Here is a 21,720-nt window from a genome sequence, read left to right on the forward strand (position 1 = left end):
GTGATGATATGAAGTGGATCATATCATTGTTGATCGTGTTGGTGCATGTGTTGCATTCACATTGGAGGAGATGGAATGGAATGCACAAGGCAAAGGTATAACCTAGGGCATTTCATTTTACCGGTCATAGGTGTATAGAGAAGATGACCGGGTTTAGGATAGACGGCCGTACTATCAAGAGGGGCAAACTTGTTTGCATATCGGTCATCTAGTGCCACTTGAGTGATCTAACTTTGCATCGTTGCTAGGATCGAGTGGCGTGGCAAGTTGAGTGGCTGATCCTTTGGAAAATAATTGTGATAATGCTAAACACACATACACATGGTGGTGTGCACTTGGTGGTGTTGGCACATTTACAAAGGAGAAGTTGTAGTTGACGTGAATCAACTTGGTAAAGAAAAGGGTTCGAAACTTCATCGACGGAGTGTCACCGACGCCCTGTACAGAAAAGACAGGGTTTCACAGAGTGCACCGAACGCTGGTCATGCAGTGACCGGATGCTGGGGTCCTGCGTCCGGTCAATGGCGCGCAGTGAAGGCCGCCCTCGGCCTCTTGACTGGACGCAGGTGAACGGACTCTGGCGGAACACTATTCAGCATCCGGTCGTGCTGATGTGGCGGCGCATAAAGGAGACAGTGAGTGACCGGACGGTGGGTGAGTCCGATCAGGAATGACCGGACGCGTCCAGTCATGAGTGGAACCTTACTAGAAGTGACCGGACGCTAGGGTCCTGCGTCCGATCGTGATCAAACTGACATGTCCGGTCGTGAATGGAACCTCTCTGGAAATGACTAGACTCGGTAGAGGTGCGTCCGGTCTTGGCACTGTGCTGCATTCGGTCATCATTTGATCGTTGAGATCAAGCGACTGAGGTTGAACGGAGGCGACACATGGCGTGCATCCGTTGACCGAACGCTGGCAGGATGCGTCCGGTCGATCTGAACGGAGCGTCCGGTCGCCCCGAGCTGTGTCCAGTGAAGGGGTACAACGGCTCTATTTTTGTGGGGGCTATAAATAAAAGGGGTCTCGGCCTTGGGCTGATTGCTGAGCACACTAGAGCCTTGGTGGCTTATGTGATGGTGCTTGGGAGCCCTCTAACTCACTCTAACTTGATAGTGTTCATCCGATTGAATGAGTGAGTGATTCTAGTGTGATTGCATCGTGAGGTTGCATCGAGTGGCACTAGGTGATCGAGTTGCAAGCCGGTGGTGCTTGTTACTCTTGGAGGTTGCCATCTCCTAGACGGTTTGGTGGTGGTCTCCGTCGAAACCCGCAAGAAGCTTGTGTGGTGCTCCGAAAAAGAGCTTTGTAAGGGGCATTATGCTCACCCCGTGGGAGCCGTGAAGAATAACTCTAGTAAAACGTGTCATTGAGCTACCCTCACTTCCGGGGTAGGTTCTTACGGTGCCCGACGTGCGGGCTTGGCGGGTGATGCCAATTAGCCGTCAAACCAGCAAGTGAGCGGTCGACACAACGGGGACTAGCGTGTTAGCAAGCACGTGAACCTCAGAAGAAAAATCACCGTGTCAACTTTATTCTTCCCGTAGGTTTGCAATCCTCTTACAAAAACTTGTAATTACTTTCATATACATTGTGCTTGTGTAGTTGCTTTTGTAATTAGTTAGCTTGTGTAGCTCACTAGTTACCTTCTTGCTTGTGTAGCATACAAGTAGCTCCCTTACATGGCTAATTTGGTTTGTGTAACCTTGTTAGTCACATTGCTTAGTTTGTGTAGCTAAGCATTTGCGCTCTCTAATTTGGTATTGATTGCCTTGTTATTGAGCATTGCTAGTGAGCTTAGGAGCTTTATGCTTTTGCTTACTAGCATATGTAGGAGCTCCCTCGTTGCTTAAAGTACTAGTGGTATAGGTTTGTGTGACCTTACTTCTAGAATTGGTTAGGTGAGCTCTAGCTAGCCCGGCACCTTAATTGCTTAATTAGGATTTTTGCAAGGTGCTAGAGAACATAGATAGAGGGGTATAGTCTTGGCTAGACCGATAGATTTAATTCGGCACTTGTTTCGGTTAGCCGGCACGATTAAGTTTTAGAAATGATTATTCACCCCCCTTCTAGTCGTCATCTCCATCCTACACTATGGCAAGTGGGTCCCACTACAATATTCAAACATCAGATCTACCTTTGCAACATCCAGATGAAACATTTGCAACATACGTCTAAAACAGGTGAAACATTTGGGACATACAGTTGAAACACCATTGCCACATGCGCAATATCCCGACCTACTTTTAAAATATCCAGATGCAACACTTGCAACATACAAAAGAAATGAAACACTTGAGACATGCGTGTGAAACACTTGTAATATACGTGTACAAAAAATAGATAAAACATTGGGGATATACACTTGCAACACACGTGTACAACTGTTACAACATATGTAACATCCCGATCTAGTTTTGCAACATCCACATGTAACACTTGCAACATCCAGATGAAACATCTGAAACACTTGAAACATACTCTTGCAACATGATTTTTCAATGCGTAATGTCACCTTGCTGCTTAGACGAATTGCAGAACTCGACGCCGCTCGACGGCCTAGGTGAGCACCTGCGCCAGGCACGCGAGCACCCTGGGCGAGCATCTGCGCGAGCACCCCTAGGCGAGCACTTGATCGGCGGCCTAGGCCAGCACGCCCTGGGTGCGCCGGAGTAGCCTGTCAGGGTCGGTGGCCGAGCGCTGCGCCTCGAAGGCGGTCGCGCGCCGCGCCTGACATTGGAGGTGGTAGGCGAACGGATAGGAGCAAGTGAGCAGATATGAACGAGTACGCAGACGAGGAGGGTCTGGGCGGTCGGATGGACGTTTACAGCATTACCGATCCACTTAGGCCTCGTTCGTTTTAGTCGGATTGGATCCTGGCCAGGATTACTTCCAGGCCCGGTTTGAGTGATTCCACCCATGTCACTCAATCCGAGCGAGTGGCCAGGCTCCGTTCCGGAGGGGACGAGGTGGGGAATGAATCTAGGCCGTGAGCAGAGGGGGGAAAACCGAACCGGGCCTATTTCCATTCCGGACCAGATCTAACCGAACAGCGAATCCAAGTCATGCTTGACTCCATTCCCGGCCGTTCCAATCCGCCCGGATTGGGCTGCATTCCGGGCTAAACCGGCCAAACCGAACACGCCCTTAACGATTTGGATCGCGAGTGGAGTTGAATGTGCGGGCGTTCTGACTCACCTGTTGGACAAAACGGACCCGGCCCAACAGAAGAAACATTACGCGGCGAGTTTAATTGGGCTGGCCATCCGATGCGCCACTCCCTCCTGTTTGCCGCGGAGCCGCCTCCGGCTCCGATCCCTCCGCCTTTTCGGTCGTAGACGTCTTCTTGTACGAGGAAATTTAGCAGGATTCGAGTTGGAGGCATGGAAGTTCGGAGGAGGAGGATCCGGATCTCCTTCTCCGATCCTGATGCAACCGATTCAGACTCCGGCGAGGATGCGAGTTCCGCTTCCTGTGGCCGCAAGACAAAGATTGTAATCTTGCATTGCAGTAGCAGCAGCAGCAGCAGCAGCAGCGCCAGGAAGAACCCTGGTGGCTGTGGTTCGCAACAAAGGCAAGCAATCCGATCGTCGTCGGCGAGCTGCCGGGAGCGCGCCGTCGTCAGTTCGGCCCCCGTGATGAAGCGGTGCCGCGGCGTGTACGAGCGGCAGCCTGGTCGGTGGGCAGCGGAGTTTCGGAGCCACAGACACAAGGCCCGGCATTGGATCGGCACGTTCGCCACCGAGGAGGAGGCCAAGGCCGCGTACGACGATTTCGAGAAACAGTTTGTCCCGTCGGCGCTGTGGCCTGCCGCTGCCGCTGCCGGCGTTGGAGCGCGGCCATGGCCGCGCTGCTGGCGTTCACAGAGAGCATCACATCCACATCGACAACGACATCCACATCCACCGCCTGATACTGAGAAGCGACAGATTGTACAGGCTTTGGCGGCGACTGGGATAACGCTGCCGCCGTTGCCGTCCGCGCCTGCGCCTGCGAGTGCGCCATGTGTCTCGTCCTCCACGTCGGCGTCGCCGCCGCCGCGGCTGGTGCCAGCGCCCCCGACAGGGTTCGAGAATGCGGAACCGCATACTGATGATGCGCTGCCGAGTGTTCATTCGTTCTGGGCGGACGAGCCCGCGGACGATGAACTTGTAGGGTTAGCTGATCTTGGACACCTGCCATTGCCGTTCTCGGATGGAAGCATGGACTTTGATCCTGCTGATTTGTCGCTGTTTGATGGTTTCTTGTGACGAACAGTATATGCATGCATGCATCAACAACAAGATGACAAGTAAGTGTAAATGTTTTCAGTACAATTCGTAATTCTTTCGATCGATCTGTACAAATTCAATGGCAATAAACCTTCTCAGTAACTTTCGCAATGCCATCGCAAGATTTTCCGTGAGTAGAAAGTCAATGTATTTGCAAGTTTTACGCCCAACTAATCGCTAGTATCTGTTAGGATTTGGTATCCAATATTTCCATTTTTTTTCTTTCTGATGAGAAAATGATGACTTCAATTTCTAACTAATCTTTGCGTGCAACTGTAATGTTGATGGAATAACATGTAATCTAAATTTTGATCACAACAGAGTCCTGCATGCAAATCTCATTTATTCTGTTTGACTTTACTATGAATTCACAATATCACAAGTATTATATCTGATGATTAATAGGAAACATATTATAACTAAAATTGATATATCCTAAGTTATTAACCATAATCCATCGATCCATTAGATGAGGCGATCGAGACACGACGGCGGCCGGCGATGTCTTCTGGGCTTAGAAGAGCGGGCCAGGGCATTCGAAGGAGATCTCGCAGCCCTCGACGGGCGTGAGCGTGACGACGTGCCTGACGGAGTTCATAAAGGGCGGGAGGCGTGCGGTGGCCTGGCAGGCGCACGAGTTGTCGAGGCCCATGAGCCTGCGGCAGCACGCGGTGTCGCGCGGGTCCGACCCCTCCCCCTCCTCGCTGTGCCGGTGCTGGTGCCGGTGCCGGGACCGCCTCCCGCCGCCGTGGCTGTCGTCGTCGTCATCATCGTCGCCCCTCCGGGACTGCAGCCCCTGCTGGCTGACGTCGCTGGCGACGGTGGCGGCGGCCGTGGACGACGTCGACGTCGTCGTCGTCTCATTGAGCTGCTGCTGCCGCGGCAGGGCCCCGCGCCTCACCCCGGGGCCCGGGATGAAATTCCGCATGCTGCACGCCTCGTTGGCCAGGTTGAACTGAGACCGACAGAACACCTGAGCGCTCGCCGGCTGGTGCCCGCTCAGGAGCAGGCCAGCTGACACCAGTAGAACTAGGGCCAGAGCCTTCTCCATGTGCATGCTTTTCTTTTCTCTGTGTGTGCGTGAGGCTGCTGTGCTTGATTATTTGGCCTTAATTTGGGCAACGATCGATGCTCAGCCACACATCATGCAGTGCTGCTTAAATAGTGAAGACAGCAGTACTGCACGTTGTGTTAATTAGCTCAGGTTATCTACTTCTCTTTTCATCTGTTGCCGGAGTGGGTCTTTTTTGTTTGTAGTTTTGGGCACTGAGAAGGCATGCTGGTAGAGGTTAGGTGCGAGTTTTTTCTGAAGACTGATAAACATCTAGCTACTAAGCTCTAGTTGTCACATAACAGAGTAGTGACGACTGTGCGTGCTGCTGTGTGTGTGTGTGAATTTACTTAGGTACAATGTACCGATAGTTTTGAATCTGCAGTGTTATGCACTTATGCATGCATGCCGTGTGGACTGTGGTGTCACAAGAAGCACAAGAATCAACATATCTAGTATCTACCTTCCATTATTGATTATGTGTACATGTGAGTTCTTGTTAACCTATCAACCTTTCCTTGTAACTTGTATGTATAGTAACAGTGTCTTATTACTGTTCCAGGTAGTGATATATACCTATCATAGATCTGCAGGCACGGCCCGTTAATAGTCTTTGTTGGAACTTCAAAGCAGGTTAGTAAAGACTGCTTGTTTTTATGCTAATGACAAGAAATGTAAGTTTCTTTATTCAATCGTTTACATGCATCCCACTGTGGCATGCCTGAACCCTTGATATGAAATTCAATAATAAAGGGGCCATTTCGATAAATGATGCAGTCCAACATTGAATCAACGAGAACATGATGTTAGATTGATCTCTAATCTTAAACTGGGCCCAAAGGCCCAGTTGGGCCTTTGATCCGCGTCCTGATCGGGGGCGCCCAGCCCACTATGGCAGGAGGGCCCCTGTCACACTGTGCAATAAATAGAGGTGGGGGCCGGCGGCTCTGAGTACGAGGTTGGCCTGAGCTACAGTTCCCCACCGAAATCCCTAATCCTATCTAGAGGGGCGCAGCTAGTGACGGGAAGCCACCAGCCGCGCCGCCACCGCCTCTGCATCTACACCGAGGGGCTGCTACGTCGCCGGGCTGCCCTGCAACCGCTACTGCACCACCGCCCTTCGACTCGACACCGCCACTGGGTTATCGCCAAGCACTGCGATGGCGAGCCCATCTTCATCTAAGGCGGCCGAAGGTTTGCACCCTTCACCACTCTCTTTCTCTCGTTCTATCTACTGCTACTGCACTGGTAGATGCAGTGTTATCCTAAACGCTAAATGGTAAACAGTCGGTCACCTACCGTTTAGCCCATTATTTGGGTAAAACGGGTGTTTAAACGGGAAAAACGGCCGTTTAAACGGTCAAAACAACCGATTAAACAGAAACGGTGTACCACCGTGTAGCGTTTAAACGGTGTGTAAACGAGCTAAACGGCCGTTTAGACGAACAGTGGGTAGATGTTCTAGAACTCATGGTTTTATTCAATAGCAAATAGACATGCTAGTTCTATGCCTAGAGATCCTGCTTAAGGTCTAACACATGACACATAACTGGTACAAACAAACTTATACATCCTCGACAATGACTGTATTCCTTTTTCTATTCCAGTCGAATATTTCCACCCAATCCGAGAAAGCAAAGAAAGTGAAAATCTCTTGGTTGCAATGCAAGAAGTTCATTCTAATTTTTAGGGCATTGCTAAAGGACACTCGCGTGTTTCTGTTGGAGAGAACACGCGATTTGTCCTCCGTCGGATGGGGCATCGACGGCGCGCGCTTGTGCGTTCTGTTTTCCACCCGCTCCGTCGCTGACATGTAGGACCCATTTACTGTTCAATTTTGGATCGTTGCGCCTGCCGAGAAGTCTCCGCTCCACTCGGTCCACTCCTGTCCATTTCGCTTCCTCTCCCTTTCTCTCCCTCCTCCTTGGCGACGCCGAAGGCGACGACGACGACGACGGCGTAGGTCTGCTCGGGCTTCTTCCTCACTTTTTGATTCGGAGGGTGCGTCGCGGCGGAGGTCAGCAGGTAGTACGGCTCCCTCTTCCTTTTATTTTGACCCATTTTGGTTGCGATTTGGTGGTGTGGATCTGGTGATTTTGATTCGATGGGCTCATGTTAGGGTTTGGTGGTGTGTGGATTCAGAGGGTTCATCGCACCGTTGGTGTGGATTAGGGTTTGTTGGATTAGATGTCATTGTGCCTCTCTGTTGGTAGCTCGCTGGCATTTGTGGTGAGTGCTGCGGTGGTTGGTGCGCATCCCCTTTGATTTTGCAGCGTAGATTTGGAGTTGGATGGGTTTTTGTTTGGATTGTTAGCATGTGGCGTGGATTTGTTTTCTGTGTCTCTCGGTTAGATTCTGTGTACCATGTATCCAATTGAACAATGGATGGCCATTGCCTTATGTGAGTTTTTTGAAAATTTAGGGATTCTATTGTTCTGCCAAGCTTGTAGATCTAAAGCAGAGCTTGGTCTGTCTTGCTGTGTTATGTGGGCTACCGTGCACATAGCTGTGTCTGTTCTCTTGAGATGTCTGTCTGTTCTTTTGAGCAATTGTAGGTTCTGGTAGGTTATGATTTCAGCCTATGTCAGGGTTTTAAAATTTGTGTTGATTCTGAGGCGGTGAGCTATTGACATGCGTTTGGGCAGTCTAGATTTCGTGATGATTGATTGATTATGTGGTCAGAGCTCCTGATGAGGAAATGGTACTTGAACATCCCTTTCCCTTGCTTGGAAATGGGTATTTGGTGGGTGACAAGATGTAAAGGGAAATCTTGTGGACCTGATCCATCAATAGTGCTAAACTACCCTGTGCAATCTGTTGTAGTACTTTGTTTTGGTTAGGTCTTGTGTTGATGCATCATTTTCACTCGCGGTGGAACATATTTGTCGCTACATGTTGCGTGTGGCGTGGATTTGTTTTCTGTGTTTCTCGGTTAGATTCTATGTACCATGTATCCAATTGAACCATGGATGGCCATTGCCTTATGTGAATTTAACTATTACCTGGTTCATTTGAGCCATCTTCTGTAGTGCTTGTTGCCACTTGTTGATCCCTTCAACTGTACTGAGATCATAGTTTTCTTCTGAGGTGACATACATATCTTCAGTCCTGTTCCTGGAAGTATAGTGAATCTATAAGATATTTGTGATATCACACACATAAACTGGGTTCTAGAATGCTGCTTGAATCTAAGTAAAGTGAGCTACCCTTTATTGGTCATGTTCTGTGTTATTACTTTTGTGGTCATATTCTATTTCTTTAAGAAGCTTTTGGTAGGGAGTTGTCCGCTATTTCGATCAGTCTGATTGCAAATTAAGGTTTAGTTCTTTCAGGTTCAGAGGTTTAGATATGTCTGAACCTAGCAACCTGCTATGGTAGCCACTATTATATACTTGTGCCTTTACTCTAGACTAGTGTGGTTCAGGGTTCAGTGTTACCCTTGTATGCATTGTATGCTTGTGCTTGTGCTTGTGTTGTATACTTGTATCCATGTGCTTGAGATATCATTGTTCATACTTATTATGTGTGTCCTCTCTGAACTCTAGTTTGGAGTTAGTTAGTTTGCCCTAAAATGAGAAATGTGCTGCATTCAAGTTATCTGTTAGTATTATTACCTACTGCTGATGAAAATAAGGCAAATTTTAGATTGAGTTTCACAATTTGCAATTACTGATAATGTAAATTGCACTTATAGGGCACTGCAATTATAGTTTTCAGCATATGTAGTATTGTCCCTTATATGTAGTATTGTTGTAGTTGTCTTATGTGAACCTTGTAATGTGAGGATTGGGTTGATGTTAAGTACCTGTTTGGTTTTATGTGAACCTCCATTTGCAGTAGTCCTTATATGGCGTTTTGTTGTTACTGTGTCTTTATTTTGCTTGTGTATGCAAAGCTGCATTATTGAAGTTGTCACTGATTTTATAATCATAGTTTGCTGGTTGTGTAGCCATGGAGGATGAAGATCATGTTTATGATAGTAACGAGGATGAGTATGAATCGAGCTCTGATGATCTGAATGAGCTAGAGGTACTAAGTTTTTATGTGCAGTTGATGCTGATTTTGGAAGCTATATTGTGAAATATTTTGTCTGATATGGATTGTTTGGTTTTTTAAGGACTCAAATACCAAAGTTGATGGGGGTTATGATGCAAGATCAATGGTGAAGACGTTCCAGCATCTGCAAGAGGCCTTTGCAGGGGTATTTGCGGAACTTAGTCTATTTTTCTCTGATTGTTTGATTCTCATCCTGTCTTTTTCAGTTTGCAAAGTTTGTTGACTCTAAAGGGAAAGCAAGTCAGTATGGTGTCCAAACATGTGCTGGAATGGTACATTCTGTCTCATGTTTATTATTTGTTGTGCTTCAAGTGGACTGAATAGACTAAGTTGTTTAATGTGTGTGTTTGTTGCATTGGTTTTCAGAGTACCAGGTCTGTGAGAGGGAGGGGTAGAGGGAGAGCGACTAGTACTAGAAGCACTTCTGAGAGAGCAGGGAGCAGGTTCAACAGCAAGTATTTTGGTGAAATTATAGCCCAGTTGGATGATCGTAAGAAGGACATAGTCAGGGATCATGGATTTGGCATCTTACTGTAGTATGATGGTTGTTCGGCACCTAAGGGATTTATTCAATGGATCAGTGATCAGTTGGACTTGAACTGTAGTGATTTTCTTGTAGGAGAGAAAATAATCCCCTTATCTACATTGTCAGCCCATCTATTCTTGGGCCTCCCAATGGAAGGTGAAGATATTAGGCAGGCTCATTCTGAATCCACAAAGAGCCAGTTCCTTTCAGCAATCAAAGAGTCCTCTCTACCCCTTATCAAGACATTTGGCCAGAAGCTGCTTAGAGATACCTTATGTGATGATGATGTTTTCCAGTACTTCATGGTGGTTGCACTGTCAACGTTCCTTTGTGCAAATTCCAGCACCCTTCCCGGCCCTTTTTATTTGGCCCCCTTGATTGATGTTTCTAAGGAGAGGGTCATGGGGTGGAACTGCTCCAAGCTTGTATATGATTGGATTTTTTCTTCTATTTCGAACTACAAAAAGAAGAGAAGAAGCACCATCGGGGGTTGTCGATATTTCCTTGCTGTATGTCTTTTTTTCCTTGCTTCCTTCATTTATTCTGTCATTTGTGTTTGATCTGGATTTGATTTTAGTGATGTTGTTTGAAATGTTTTGTAGGGTTACTATCTTGATTTCATCAACTTTGGAGAGAGTAATCGGTTACCCAAAGTCTGCCAAGGATCCAGCATTGGAAGGGGTCCATGATCAAGCAATTTTCTTCTTTTGATCGTGTTTGCGGTGACATTTATGGAAAAGCGGCCGGTAAGTTCTTGGTAGAAGATGCTGAATATGTTGTTTCAGTTTGTGATTTGTCCAAGGTGGTGCCCTCTTTTGTCATTTATGACCACAGTAAATTATATATGTAGAACTGAGAATATGAATGGCTGCTGATGTTATTGAGATAAAGTACATACGTTTATACTTGTGATTTGCTGTGTAGTCTTGTTAGTCTTGTATTGAGTTTATATATTTTTGAGATCACTGTCTGAGCTGGGATATGTTTCGTGCAGGTGAAATCAATTGATGACACATGCTATGCAGGAGAATACCTGCCGGAAGATGCTACCAAAGCATTGCTTAAACTTTTAGATAAGCATTGTCATTTTCTTCCAGCAGATGTGGGTTCCTTGTCATTTATTTTTTGCTGACTGTTCATGTAAAGTCAATTTTGACATGGTTGACATTGTACTATTATCTTGTCTGTACAGGACAAATTACACATGTGTAGGCTTTACGAAGATCATCAGGCAAAGCATGGTTACTGTAGCCCTGACCTTCTTGTTGCCAAGATGTTCACGTACATGCATCGTGCATACCCTGGTGTTGGTTATGATGCACGTGCTAAGGCTCAGAATCCTGATGATGGAGTTCATCATAATGTTGCTGGTGCTCATGATGCTGCGAGGTCTGGTACCAGGGTGCCCTCTCTAGCACATGATAATGTTGACTATGGTGCCTTTGCCCCGTGTCTGCCTTCTCTAGGTCGCGGTACTGTTCCACGAGATTGTTTAGATGAAAGAGTGGCTGGTCCTCCAAGTAATGCAGCTGTCGGAGCAGTTGATCCATCTGGGGTTGTACATGAGACTAAGACTGAAGAAGCATCTGTGACAGAGAAGATCAAATCAGATGGTCTGTATGATGATGCTGTTGGTACTCAGTTTTGTACTTCGCAGGCAACTGAGATAATCTCCTCAAACAACTCTTCTGCTCATGGTACAATTTGTTTTTGATGAACGGGTTTTTATTATTTTAGCATTGAATTGAAATGATTCTTTATTATCTAAAATTTTTATTTTCTTTCTTTGCGATTTGTTTTTTGTAGAATTAGGTGAAATGAATTTGAAGAGGAAACAAAATCTGTCATCTCCATCTGTTGAGATTCTTGGTTCATAGGACCCAGCAGGTCAACGTACCTGAAGTTCTTTTTTTATTTGTTGTTGCATTGAATTAAATTATGTATTTCATTTGTTTGAGCTTGGATTGAAAGACTTGTTTATCCTTGGTTTGTGGATTTATTGATTTGCAGAGTCAGTTGCAAGGAAAGGGAAGAGGAAAAGAGACACTTCATCGCCATCAGCTAGAATTGTCTGTTCACAAGACTCAGCATCTTGTGGTACTGTTTGGATTTAAGTAACTTGTGTACTTGCCTGTCCTGTTATGCTCATTTTTTTTGTGGAATTAGGTGCAAGGAAAGCGAAGAAGATAGTGAATGCTTCTTCCCCTTTAACTGAAGTTCTCCATTCGAACGTGCCATCATCTCAAGGTATGTTAATTTTCTATAAGACAGTTTCAGGATTAGAGTTCATTTCTTCATATTGTGGCAATATATATCTTTTGGGTATTTACTTTTATAATTTTTGGTGGTGTTGCAGGTACAAGGACCAGCAAGAGGAACAAGAACTTATCTCCATCTCCTATTCCTACCGGTGTGGCTTCGAGGACTCGGTTTGTTGCATATAAAAAGACTTCCAAGTCCCCTATTGGTCGCAAGAAAGATGGAAAGGGAAGTACATCAAATGATCCTGTCACTTGTCTTTTTTGTGGTTCCATAGAGAAAGACTTCCAAGTCCCCTATTTGTCTCAGTGTGTGGCATATAAAAAGACTTCCAAGTCCCCTATTTGTCTATTATGGTTCCATAGAGAAAAAATTATCACTTGTCTTTTTTGAATTGTGTCGTTCAGGCGATCTGTACTACAAGTTAGACGTGATAATTTCTCTATTGTCCTTTGATAGTAAAAAATTGTATCTTGTCCTTGTTGAATTGTTGGTGCTACAAGTAAGCTAATTAAATTCCAAATATTAGGTGCAGTTTAAACCATCATCTACTTCACAGGATACCCAAGGTGTTCATATATTGCATGATGGATTTCGTGGAAATGTAAGTTGTAGTTAATGCTATTGTTCTAGTTAACTTTGCAGCCTTGTTTTGTTTTCATAGGTTTAACTCATATTTGTTCTACTTGTTCTTTTTTTAGCTTTAATCTGAGAGCACCTTCTTCTTCAACTTTGCCTCTGGATCTCAAGGTTGGACATTGGTTAATAAGATGAGTGAGATTCCACCTTCTTCAAGTGTTAATGTGAGCAATGAGGAACCTATTGAAGCCGAAAGAAATGAGAATGTTGGAAGTGTAAGCATCTTTGTTTGAATGGAGTTTATTGTTTTGCCTCAGCTTCAAATTTTGAATTTTTATGTCTGTCTTATCTTATGTGTTATCTTATTTCCTGGTATTTCTTGGCGACTAATACTATTTTTTTTATCTAGGACTATATTCGTATGGAATCTGTTCCTTTTACTGAATATTCTGACAGCGACGACAAGCCAGTTGGTCCTCTGCCTCTAGCTGCAATCACTCCTAGGGGAAAGCAATATGATTTTTATTATTAAAACAAATGGGACTGTATATTATTTGAATGGGACTATATATTATTTTATGTAAATGTGTGGAACACTTTTAATCTTTGTCTGATGGCATGTACAATGGAACTATGCATACTGTTTGTATTTTGTATGTTTGACGATGAATTTGATCAACTACTGTGATATATTATATATGTTTGTATGTAATATGGTATTTTGCTATCCTTTTCGAACAATTTGATGTGTTTGTTGTTTATTGGTTTGCAGGAACATGTTGCAACACCTGTTGCAAACCTTGCATATGTTTCTTTTGTTGGCGGCTGTTCTGGAAAAGGTTTGAGAAGTAATGGTTTATCCAATGAGTCTGATTCATTTTCAAGTCAAGTTTCTTGGTGCTCTTCTAGTGCAAAGCTTGTTGAAAGCATCTAGACCCCTAGTTGGATTTCGGTGATTAATGTCAATACAAGATTACTATGACTAACGTGTGTTTTGCAGAGACAATTAAGTTAGGTCATGGTAATAGAGATCGATTGGGCAATCGAGGTTGTCATGCCCCTACGATGGAAATCGTTTCGGTTTTCAAAGGATGGACGACAAGGTTAAGGATAACTAGTTCTAAGTGTCGATTGAAGTTGGAGAGACACTTAGAGTAGTTTAGGACTTTGTTTTTCCTTTGGCCGTACTATGAAGGGGGGTATGAACGGGTAGCTTGACCTAGTTGAGTCTAGTGAGTTAGGTGTGGTGCACACTTGTTAAAACTAGCTCTAGGTAGCTCCTATGAATGCCTAAGATCCTTTGGAGCAAACTTCATTCACATATGTTCGGAAGTTGGAAGTGAATGGAGGGTCAAAACACTGACCGGACGCTGGCTCCGGTGCGACCGGACGCTGGCCGTAGGGTCCGGTCAGTTCATTTGACCAAGGGGATTAAGTCTGGTATGACCGGACGCTAGGAGGTCATGTGACCGGACGCTGAGGGCCAGCGTCCGGTCGACTCCAGTAAGGGTCCAGACTTGGAAAAGAGTGACCAGGACGCGTCCGGTCAGTGTGACCGGACCCTGAGTATCCAGCGTCCGGTCGTTTACAGTAAGCATCCAAGAGCGACCGGACGCATCCAGGTCAGGTACTGACCAGACCCTGACAGCGTCCGGTCATCACTTGAAAACTGTTTCGCGGGTTGAACTGACCGGAGCGTCCGGTCATCACGACCGGAGCGTCCGGTCATCCCGCAGAAGCTCATAACGGTTCGTTTTTCAGGCTGGCTTATAAATAGAAGCTCCACTCGTGAGTGGAGTATCTTTTGCTCATTCCAACAGCTGAGAAACACGTTTGTGAGTGCCAAGAAGAGCAAGGTCCTAGTGAGGTGTTTGTGATTCGAGAATCCAAGAGAGTAGCCTCACTAGCAAATCAAGAGTAGCAAAGTAGTGCATCCATCTTCTCATTAGGCTTCGCAGTGGTCAAGTGAGAGTTCGTGCTTGTTACTCTTGGTGATCGCCATCACCTAGACGGCTTGGTGGTGATTGGGAGTTTGGTGTTCACCCGGCGGAGCTTGTGGGTGACCCAACTCAAGTTGTGAGCGGTTTTGGGTGATTCGCCGCGACGGAGTGTCGAAGAATCAACCCATAGAGAGCACTTGATCCTTGCGCGGATCAAGGGGGAGCTACACCCTTGCGCGGGTGCTCCAACGAGGACTAGTGGGGAGTGGCGACTCTCCGATACCTCGGCAAAACATCGCCGCGTTCCTCTCTCTCTCTCTATTTACTTTGAGCACTTACTTTGAGCATTTACTTTGAGCAATTCAATACTTGTTTTCATTTCCATAAGAATTGCTTGCTAGAGTAAGTTTGGAACTTAGGTTGAGAGGTTGTTGTGCATTAGTTTGATATAAACACTTTTCTAGGCACAAGGGGTTAATTGGGCTATCCGTAGGATTTGATTATTGCAAGAAAATTTAGAATTAGCCCAATTCACCCCCCCCCTCTTGGGCATCTTGATCCTTTCAATTGGTATCAGAGCCTCGTGCTCACGTTTTTAAGCTTAATCGCTTAGAGCAAGATGTCTCATGGGGATGGTCCTCCTCCTATCTTTGAGGGAGATGATTTTCCATATTGGAAAATCCGCATGGAGGCTTACTTAGAAGCTCTAGATGTTGGAATTCTTAGAGCCGCCTCTCAAGGGTTCCCCGCACCTAGGAATGCCGCACAACTTCAAGGCGATGAAGTAAATTATGAAAAATGGAATGCAAAGGCTCGCAACACCATCTTTAGAGGCCTTTGCAAAGATGTGTTCAATCGTGTAAGGAACCACAAAGACGCCCATGCACTATGGTCGGATGTTTGTGCGCTCCATGAGGGAACCAAGAGTGAGCGTGAGGAACGCTATCATCTTGTGATTAAAAAGCTAAATTCTTTTGAGATGTTTCCCAAAGAAAGTGCTAATGAGATGTATTCTCGATTAAATGTTCTTGTAGAGGAAGTCAATGGGCTTGGACTCACTCAAATGTCACCATCCGACGTTGTGAGAAAAATCTTGAGTGTCCTCCCCATTGACAAATATGGGCACATTGTGACCGTGCTACATCAAGGTGATCTTTCCGCCGCTACACCGACACAAATCTTGGGAAAGATCAATGCTCATGAGATGTACATGCACATCACACCACAAGATGGCTCATCCTCTACAAAGAAGAAAGAGAAAGACTTAGCATTCAAAGCTAGCCAAGACAAGGGCAAAGCAAGACTTGAGTATGAGAGCTCAAGTGATGAAGATGATGAAGAAAGCCTTGCCCTCATGGTGAAAAAGACCACCAAGATGCTAAAAAGGCTAAACAAGAGTGGCATCAAATTTGATGGCAAAAAGAAGAAGTTCTTCACTAGCTCAAGAAGAAAGCCAATCTCCGAGATGGATTGCTACAATTGTGGCGAACTTGGTCATCTAGCTCATCAATGCACAAAGCCCAAGAAAGACAAGTTCAAGAACAAGGGCAAGAAAGATGATTCAAGTGATGAAGATGAAAAGAAGAAGAACAAGCCATACAAGAAGAGAGATGGCAAAAAGAGGGAGTTCTACAAGAAGAAGAAGAGTGGCAAGGCCTATATTGTCGGTGATTGGCTCACGGACATTGATTCATCAAGTGGATCATCCGATGATGATAGTGATGATGAAAAGGTGGCCGCCATTGCTATTGATCTTGCATCTTCACCACCACCATCGCCATCATCCTCTACACACCTATGCCTTATGGCCAAAGGTGAACGCAAGGTAACTAAGAGTGATGATAGTAGTGATGATGAACATGCTAGTGATGATAGTGATAGCGATGATGATGACTCACCTACTTATGATGATCTTGTCAAAATACTTAGAAAATATACTAAGATCATTAGAAAGAGTAGAGCTACAAATGAAAAGCTTGATGCTAAAAATGATTCACTCTTAGCTAAGTGTGATACATTAGAAAAGGCTAATGATGAGCTCAAGGAAACAAATGATTCTATATCATCCAAACTCAAGGAGCTCAAATCTTCTAAGAAAGAGCTTAAAGATAAAAATGATAAACTTGAGTGGGTACACAATGAGCTTATCACTAGTCACAATAAGCTAAAAGATGAATATGCAACTCTAAAGATCAATTATGATACCCTTATTATTGCACAAGAATTCTTACCAAATGAGCCACATGATGCTACTAACCATGTTGTTAAGATTGATATAGCTACCTCATGTGATGATTTAATTGATGAAAGCATTGAGCATGGATCTAGTAGCAAGGGCAAGCAAGTGGTTGAATGCAATGACTATAATGAGTATGTCAAGCTCAAGAGTAACAATGAGAAGCTCATGAAAGATCTTGAAGAGATGAAAAGTCACAACACCATTGTGCTAGAAACTCTTGATCATGACAAAGAGGTGATCCTTGAGAATGAGAAATTAAAAGAAGAAATCAAGAAACTCAAGGAGGAGAAGAACAATGATATTCTCAAGGAAGAGAACAAGAAGCTCAAGATGGAGAAAGAGCATCTCAAGGTGGGATTGAGCAAGTTTGCTAGAGGCAAGCATCTCCAAAGTGAGCTACTCATGAATACCGTCATGAAGATGGATAGAAGTGGCATTGGATATATGGCAAGTGTAGAGAAGAAGAAGGCTCAAGCTCAACACCAACAATCAAAGCCAAAGCCAAAGCCAAAGAGATGTTTTGAATGTGGACAAGAAGGCCATTTTGCTCATGAGTGTCAAACTCCACCACCACAACCCTTGCCCAAGCATGCTAGACCCTTTGCTTTCAATGCTCACTACATGCTTAGAAAAGATTCGAGTGGAAAGATGAAAGTCATGTTCTTAGGTCCCCCCAACAAGAGTAGGCCTAAGAAAATTTGGGTGGCTAAGTCACTTGTTGAGAAGGTGAAGGGCCCTCAACAAGCTTGGATCCCTAAAGCTTGAATCTCTTGTGTGTAGGTGAACTACAAGACCGGTGGAAGTCATTGGGTTATTGATAGTGGTTGCACTCAACATATGACCGGTGATCCTCGTATGTTCACCTCACTAGATGAAGAGGTAGATGGACAAGAGAAAATAACATTTGGAGATAATTCAAAGGGCAAGGTCAAAGGATTGGGCAAAGTGGCAATATCAAATGATCATTCCATCTCAAATGTGCTCTATGTTGCTTCATTGAGTTTCAACTTGCTATCCGTTGGTCAATTGTGTGATCTTGGCTTCCAATGCTTGTTCACCGAGAAGGAGGTGGTTGTATCTAAGGTAGATGACAATCAAGTGATATTCAATGGATTTAGATACAACAACTTATATCTAGTTGACTTCACCTCCGAAGATGCAAACTTGAAGACTTGCCTATTCACCAAAACAACACTTGGGTGGCTATGGCATAGAAGGCTTGCTCATGTTGGGATGAGCTCACTCAAGAAGCTTATGAAGAATGATTTGGTGAGAGGGTTGAAGGATGTGAAGTTTGAGAAGGACAAGCTTTGTAGTGCATGTCAAGCCGGCAAGCAAGTTGCAAACACTCATCCAACCAAAGCTTTCATGTCAACCACAAGAGTGCTAGAACTCCTACACATGGATTTATTCGGACCAACAACATACAAGAGTTTGGGAGGAAATCTCTATTGTCTTGTGATTGTGGATGACTATTCAAGATATACATGGGTGTTCTTCCTTCATGATAAATCCGAAGTTGCATCTTGTTTCAAGAAGTTTGCCAAGAGAGCACAAAATGAATTTGAAGTGAAGCTCAAGAAGATAAGAAGTGACAATGGCAAAGAGTTTGACAACACAAACATAGAAGCTTATTGTGATGAAGTTGGAATCAAACATGAAGTCTCCGCAACCTATACTCCTCAACAAAATGGTGTAGTTGAGAGGAAGAACCGGACTTTGATCACTCTTGCAAGGACAATGCTAGATGAGTACAACACCCCCGAAGCTCTATGGGCGGAAGCAATCAACACCGCATGTTATGCATCCAACCGCCTATTTCTTCAAAAGTTCCTTGTCAAGACACCATATGAGTTGCTCAATGGGAAGAAGCCGGACGTCTCCTTCTTTAGGGTGTTTGGTTGCAAGTGCTACATCTACAAGAAGCGGCAACACCTAGGGAAGTTTCAAAGGCGTTGTGATATAGGTTTTCTTGTTGGTTACTCATCGAAGTCCAAAGCATATAGAGTATTTAATCATGCCACCGGCTTGGTTGAAGAAACATATGATGTGGAATTTGATGAATCTAACGGCTCCCAAGGAGCACATGAGAATCTTGATGATGTAGGTGATGAACCATTGAGGGAGGCTATGAAGAATATTCCGGTGGGAGACATCAAGCCAAAAGATGATGAAGATGATGTACAAGTCATTAACCAACCCTCTTCATCAAATGTACCACAAGATGGTGATAAAGTTGGGAGAGTAGAAAATGAAGATACTCACATCTCCCATGAGCAAATGGTGGTACAAGCACAAGATGTTGATGCTCCACAACCTCCTCCTCAAGTGGTCAATAGAAGAAATACACCTCTCCTACAAGATCATCCACAAGATCTCATCATAGGGAGTCCAACAAAGGGGGTGATGACTAGATCTCAAAAACTTACCTCATTTATTGCTCATCACTCTTTTGTCTCTTGCTATGAGCCTACCAAGGTAGAAGAAGCTCTAAAAGATCCGGATTGGATCAATGCCATGCATGAAGAGTTGAACAACTTCACTCGCAATGAAGTATGGAATCTTGAAGAGCGACCAAAAGGTGCAAGAGTGATTGGAACAAAGTGGGTGTTCCGCAACAAGCAAGATGATCAAGGTGTTGTTGTGAGGAACAAGGCAAGACTAGTGGCAAAGGGGTTCTCTCAAGTTGAAGGTTTGGACTTTGGAGAAACCTTTGCACCGGTTGCAAGATTAGAAGCCATCCGTATCCTTCTTGCATATGCATCACATCATGAAATGAAACTATATCAAATGGATGTGAAAAGTGCATTCTTAAATGGCTTTATTAATGAACTAGTCTATGTTGATCAACCTCCCGGGTTTGAAGACCCTAGATATCCTAATCATGTTTATAGGTTGTCCAAGGCACTATATGGGCTTAAGCAAGCCCCAAGAGCTTGGTATGAGCGCCTTCGGGATTTCCTTATTGAGAAGGGCTTCACCATTGGGAAGGTCGACACCACACTATTCACCAAGAAGCTTGATGGGCATATCTTCATTTGTCAAGTATATGTTGATGATATTATCTTTGGATCATCAAATGAAGACTCATGCAAAGAATTTGGTGAATTGATGTCTAAGGAGTTCGAGATGTCAATGATTGGTGAGCTTACATTCTTTCTTGGTTTTCAAGTCAAGCAAATGAAAGAAGGCATCTTCATCTCTCAAGAGAAATACACAAAAGACCTTCTCAAGAGATTCAAGATGGATGAATGTAAGCCAATCAAGACCCCAATGCCTACCAATGGACATCTCGACCTAGATGAGGGAGGTAACTCGGTTGATCAAACTCTCTACCGCTCTATGATTGGTAGCTTGTTATATTTAACCGCATCTAGGCCCGACATCATGTTTAGTGTGTGTATGTGTGCTAGGTTTCAAGCTAGTCCTAAGGAAACACATTTAATTGCCGTAAAAAGAATCCTTAGGTATCTTAAGCACACTCCAAGCATTGGCCTTTGGTATCCCAAAGGAGCTTTATTTGAATTAATTGGCTATTCCGATTCGGATTACGCCGGATGCAAAGTTGATAGAAAGAGCACATCCGGAGGGTGCCATTTGCTTGGTAGATCACTTGTGTCTTGGTCCTCCAAGAAACAAAATAGTGTGGCTTTGTCCACCGCCGAAGCGGAATACATTGCCGCGGGTGCTTGTTGTGCACAAATATTATACATGAAACAAACTTTACTAGACTATGGAGTAGTTCTAGAGAAAGTACCTCTTTTGTGTGACAATGAAAGTGCGGTAAAACTTGCAAATAATCCGGTTCAACACTCTCGCACCAAGCATATAGATATCCGCCATCACTTTCTAAGAGATCATGTAGCTAAAAATGATATATCACTAGAAGGTGTAAGATCCGAAGATCAATTAGCGGATATCTTCACTAAACCGCTAGATGAAGCTACATTTTGTAGATTGCGGAACGAGCTCAATGTACTTGATTTTAGTAACTTCACAAAAAATTGAGCTTGTGTTGTCCCTTGCATTCATTGTAATATACAACATGTTTAATTTGTGGAAATGCATATAGGGCTTGTCTAACATGGTTAAGATAACCGCCGAAAAGCGTGTGAAGAAGCTTAACCTTGGATCAAACTTGACAAGCAACTAGATTTACTTACAAGCATTACATATGCATGATTGTTGTTTTGTCGTTTTGTTCCATTTGCCCTCTTGTTGCTTATTTTCTTAAAAAGAATTATAGCCTAAGGCAAAATACTTTGAAAAATATGAGGGTTTGAGAGAGGTCACTCACATCAGTCCCAATTGGTGTTTATATTGGATCTTATTCAAGTTGGGACTTGATTGGGAATAGGCAGCGCGAAGGGAGTTTGAAGATTTACTGGAAAAGGTGCACCGGACGCTGCACCGGACGCTGCTGTCCAGCGTCCGGTCAGTTCACAGGGGGTGAACTGCTGTTGAAGGAGTGACCGGACGCTGCGTCTGTGCGTCCGGTCAGAAAGGGTTCAACGTCCGGTCGATTGGAGGAAGATCAAATTGTACTGACCGGACCCTGCCTGCGTCCGGTCATGGACCACCGGACACGTCCGGTCCCGATTCCAGAGGATCTGGACCTCTCTGGAATCGACCGGACGCTGGGTGGTAGCGTCCGGTCGCTACCACCGGAGTGTCCGGTCAGTGGATCTCGCGCGGCTTCAAGACTCTTTTCCCCGTTTCCTTTTCTGTCACGTCTTGGGGGATTACTTAACCCGCGTCCTCTGTCACCTGCCTTGACCTAACCAGCGCCGCCGCCTCCA

The 21,720-nt window shown here is 44.8% G+C and overlaps 4 protein-coding genes across 5 annotated transcripts; 3 read left to right on the plus strand and 1 right to left on the minus strand.

Moving 5' to 3' along the window:
- Positions 1-3,383: 3,383 nt before the first annotated feature.
- LOC136469874 (ethylene-responsive transcription factor ERF039-like) lies at positions 3,384-4,250 on the plus strand. The gene has a single exon (XM_066467900.1). It carries the CDS (start codon positions 3,384-3,386, stop codon positions 4,248-4,250), a length of 867 nt encoding a protein of 288 aa, XP_066323997.1.
- Positions 3,426-10,621, plus strand: LOC136473510 (uncharacterized). Of its 2 annotated transcripts, XM_066471151.1 has the most exons (7): positions 3,426-4,291; positions 5,885-5,955; positions 9,272-9,351; positions 9,440-9,523; positions 9,585-9,650; positions 9,745-10,413; positions 10,507-10,621. In XM_066471151.1, exons 3-6 carry the CDS (start codon positions 9,274-9,276, stop codon positions 9,913-9,915), a joined length of 399 nt encoding a protein of 132 aa, XP_066327248.1. In that variant the 5' UTR covers positions 3,426-4,291; positions 5,885-5,955; positions 9,272-9,273; the 3' UTR covers positions 9,916-10,413; positions 10,507-10,621. The 2 variants fall into 2 exon arrangements, with proteins under 2 accessions (XP_066327248.1, XP_066327247.1); XM_066471150.1 differs by lacking the exons at positions 3,426-4,291; positions 5,885-5,955 and adding an exon at positions 6,462-6,516.
- On the minus strand, positions 4,768-5,606 carry LOC136473509 (uncharacterized). The gene has a single exon (XM_066471148.1). The coding sequence runs from the start codon at positions 5,326-5,328 to the stop codon at positions 4,786-4,788; it is 543 nt and encodes a 180-aa protein (XP_066327245.1). The 5' UTR covers positions 5,329-5,606; the 3' UTR covers positions 4,768-4,785.
- Positions 10,622-11,220: 599 nt separating the features above from the next.
- Positions 11,221-13,286, plus strand: LOC136469875 (uncharacterized). The gene is made up of 6 exons (XM_066467901.1): positions 11,221-11,234; positions 11,294-11,601; positions 11,915-12,001; positions 12,071-12,151; positions 12,261-13,017; positions 13,152-13,286. Exons 1-5 carry the CDS (start codon positions 11,221-11,223, stop codon positions 12,554-12,556), a joined length of 786 nt encoding a protein of 261 aa, XP_066323998.1. The 3' UTR covers positions 12,557-13,017; positions 13,152-13,286.
- The last annotated feature ends 8,434 nt before the right edge of the window (positions 13,287-21,720 follow it).

The sequence above is a fragment of the Miscanthus floridulus genome, chromosome 8 (genome assembly GCF_019320115.1).
Source record: "Miscanthus floridulus cultivar M001 chromosome 8, ASM1932011v1, whole genome shotgun sequence".
In the NCBI taxonomy this organism is placed as follows: domain Eukaryota; kingdom Viridiplantae; phylum Streptophyta; class Magnoliopsida; order Poales; family Poaceae; genus Miscanthus; species Miscanthus floridulus.

What these genes read in the sequence shown, in the direction of transcription:
- LOC136469874 (XM_066467900.1), top strand. Translation starts at nt 3,384, where the DNA reads ATGGAAGTTCGGAGGAGGAGGATCCGGATCTCCTTCTCCGATCCTGAT.
- LOC136473509 (XM_066471148.1), bottom strand. Translation starts at nt 5,328, where the DNA reads ATGCACATGGAGAAGGCTCTGGCCCTAGTTCTACTGGTGTCAGCTGGC.
- LOC136473510 (XM_066471150.1), top strand. Translation starts at nt 6,483, where the DNA reads ATGGCGAGCCCATCTTCATCTAAGGCGGCCGAAG. An exon ending in TTCATCTAAGGCGGCCGAAG is followed by an intron (nt 6,517 to 9,271) that starts GTTTGCACCCTT and finishes CTGGTTGTGTAG; the next exon opens with CCATGGAGGATGAAGATCAT. An exon ending in TGCAAGAGGCCTTTGCAGGG is followed by an intron (nt 9,524 to 9,584) that starts GTATTTGCGGAA and finishes TGTCTTTTTCAG; the next exon opens with TTTGCAAAGTTTGTTGACTC.
- LOC136469875 (XM_066467901.1), top strand. An exon ending in ACAAGACTCAGCATCTTGTG is followed by an intron (nt 12,002 to 12,070) that starts GTACTGTTTGGA and finishes TTGTGGAATTAG; the next exon opens with GTGCAAGGAAAGCGAAGAAG. An exon ending in GAACGTGCCATCATCTCAAG is followed by an intron (nt 12,152 to 12,260) that starts GTATGTTAATTT and finishes GTGGTGTTGCAG; the next exon opens with GTACAAGGACCAGCAAGAGG.